We start from the raw sequence: 2,114 nt of genomic DNA, 5'->3' as shown, positions 1-2,114 counted from the left end.
TGGGGCTCTCCACCTTTCAAATGTTGCTTTCTTACCCCCAAGGGAGAAAATAAATTACATCTTTTTTTTTTTTAAGACAAAAAGAATACAATAGAAATATACTCTACACTATGGAAAGCTGATGTCCTTATATCCTGGGTGGGATCAGAAGAGGTCGGGAAGCAGTGCTTAAGCTGTGTTTACAGTAAGCACTGTGAGAAATAACTCTGGCTAAAAGTGTTTGTTACTGCTCCGTCTTTTGATGTGCTCTTAAAAAGTAGCACAAATACATCACGGCCCCCGTGTTCAACATAATAATATGCAGACCCTTATATTTGTTGCTAAAGTATATTTCTTTTCTGTTCTCTTCAAAAAATGTCTACTTGGGTTTTTTAAAGTTTTGGTTTTGAAGAAGAAAACCCTCAAGACTTCCCTGGGGTCCTCCTTAACTTGACACATTTTATAACCACAAGGGAGCACTCTTCCCTTTGATGAGGTCTTCTCTCCACCTCTCCAGAAATGAAAGAGCAAGTGTAAGTTTGCAAACAGCCTAAAAGCTCTTTCCATTAGCCCTGGACGCCGGAAACCACAAAGGGCAGTCAAGTCTTGATTTTCAAGGAGAAAGCCTCTGGTAAACTTTCGCTCAGCCGCCAGGAGATCTGTTGGTTCCTGGGAGGAGCTCTTCTGAAACCTTGACGATTCCTATGTTCATGAAGACACAGAGCGGTGGATTACAGTAATTGAAAAGCTTTGGTGGCTTTGGAAGATTACTATATGTTTGGTGTGCGCTCACATTTCCAGGCTAGGGGACCGTGTAGAGGAACCCCTTTTGTAATCTTTTGAAATAAGATCAGAAGGGAAGACAGGGTTTGAAGTGTCGATTTGGGGGGGGGGGTCGCCTAAAATCTTTGCCTATCACCTCCGCCTGGATCACTATAAAAAGATCGAGGAGTACAATGAACTTAGGGAATCATGCAACGTTTCCGTGAAGCCTGTTCTGGAACCTAGCTTCCGGATCCAGGAACTTCTCCAGAAGCAGACCAGCGGCGGTGCTAGGCAGTCTGAATAGACCAGCATCTCCGCTTTGAAGATTTATTTTCAGTCTTCTGCTGAGAGATTCACCTCTGGGGTGATTGGTTCGCTTTTCTGCGGATGATGGACAAACGTAAACAGGCCGGACTGCTGACCCTGCCGTACCACCTGCTCCCGGGGCCCATGGGCGTGCCTGGGCCCCTGCCCCGCCTTCCCCTGCGGGACCCCTTCAGGGTCTCCTTGCGTCTGGACGCCGCGTGCTGGGAGCGGGAGCAGGGCGGCTGCGCCCCGCGGCGGCCGTACTCGCCCCTGCCGCTGGACGGCGCCTTCGAGCCCGCCTTCCTCCGCAAGCGCAACGAACGCGAGCGGCAGCGGGTGCGCTGCGTGAACGAGGGCTACGCGCGCCTCCGAGCTCACCTGCCCCGCGAGCTGGCGGACAAGCGCCTCAGCAAAGTGGAGACGCTCCGCGCCGCCATCCGTTACATCAAGCACCTCCAGGAGCTGCTGGAGCGCCACGCGCGGGGTCAGGAGGGCGCGGCCGGCGCCGGCCCCTCGCTCAGGGCCGAATGCAATAGCGACGGCGAGTCCAAGGCCTCGTCGGCGCCTTCGCCCAGCAGCGAGCCCGAGGAGGGGGCCTGTTAGCGAGCGCTGGGCCGGCACGGACCCCTCCCGCTGCGCCGCGCGCTTTTGGAGTCTGCTCTAAGGTTCCCTCCGTAGGTGGTTTGCATTTGCAATCTGTTTTTTTTTTCTTTTCTCCAGAACTAAATCTTAGGAAAAAGAAATGAGTGCTTTAGGGGGAAAAAAAGATTTTGACATTCTAGTTGTTTCCACCCCCTCCACCCCCCCATTGGTTATGTGCCTGCAACTGAAAGATGCTTATGAAACTCTTCCTGTACTTCTCAAAGACAAACTGTACCAGACTCTGAACTCCTCAAAGGGCGAAAACAACGAGGATTTGCCACAGTCAGCGGGGTGGGTAAATTAGGGACGTAAATACTGAAACAAATCCAATCTTAACCAAAGAAGAACTTTCCAAAACTAGCCAACTAAATAACAGCCCTTAAGATGAGCGGAAGGTTTTTCCTGCATTCCTTCATTTGGGA

At 51.2% G+C, this 2,114-nt stretch overlaps 1 protein-coding gene across 1 annotated transcript; it reads left to right on the top strand.

Moving 5' to 3' along the window:
* Positions 1-1,134: 1,134 nt before the first annotated feature.
* Positions 1,135-1,653, top strand: ASCL4 (achaete-scute family bHLH transcription factor 4). Its single transcript, XM_065888145.1, has one exon. The coding sequence runs from the start codon at positions 1,135-1,137 to the stop codon at positions 1,651-1,653; it is 519 nt and encodes a 172-aa protein (XP_065744217.1).
* Positions 1,654-2,114: the final 461 nt, after the last annotated feature.

The sequence above is a fragment of the Phocoena phocoena genome, chromosome 11, assembly GCF_963924675.1.
Source record: "Phocoena phocoena chromosome 11, mPhoPho1.1, whole genome shotgun sequence".
Lineage (NCBI taxonomy): Eukaryota > Metazoa > Chordata > Mammalia > Artiodactyla > Phocoenidae > Phocoena > Phocoena phocoena.
Note: the sequence above shows the minus strand (reverse complement) of the source record. Positions and strands in the feature narration are given on the sequence as shown.

Coding starts and splice junctions, on each gene's coding strand:
- ASCL4 (XM_065888145.1), top strand. CDS start 1,135: ATGGACAAACGTAAACAGGCCGGACTGCTGACCCTGCCGTACCACCTG.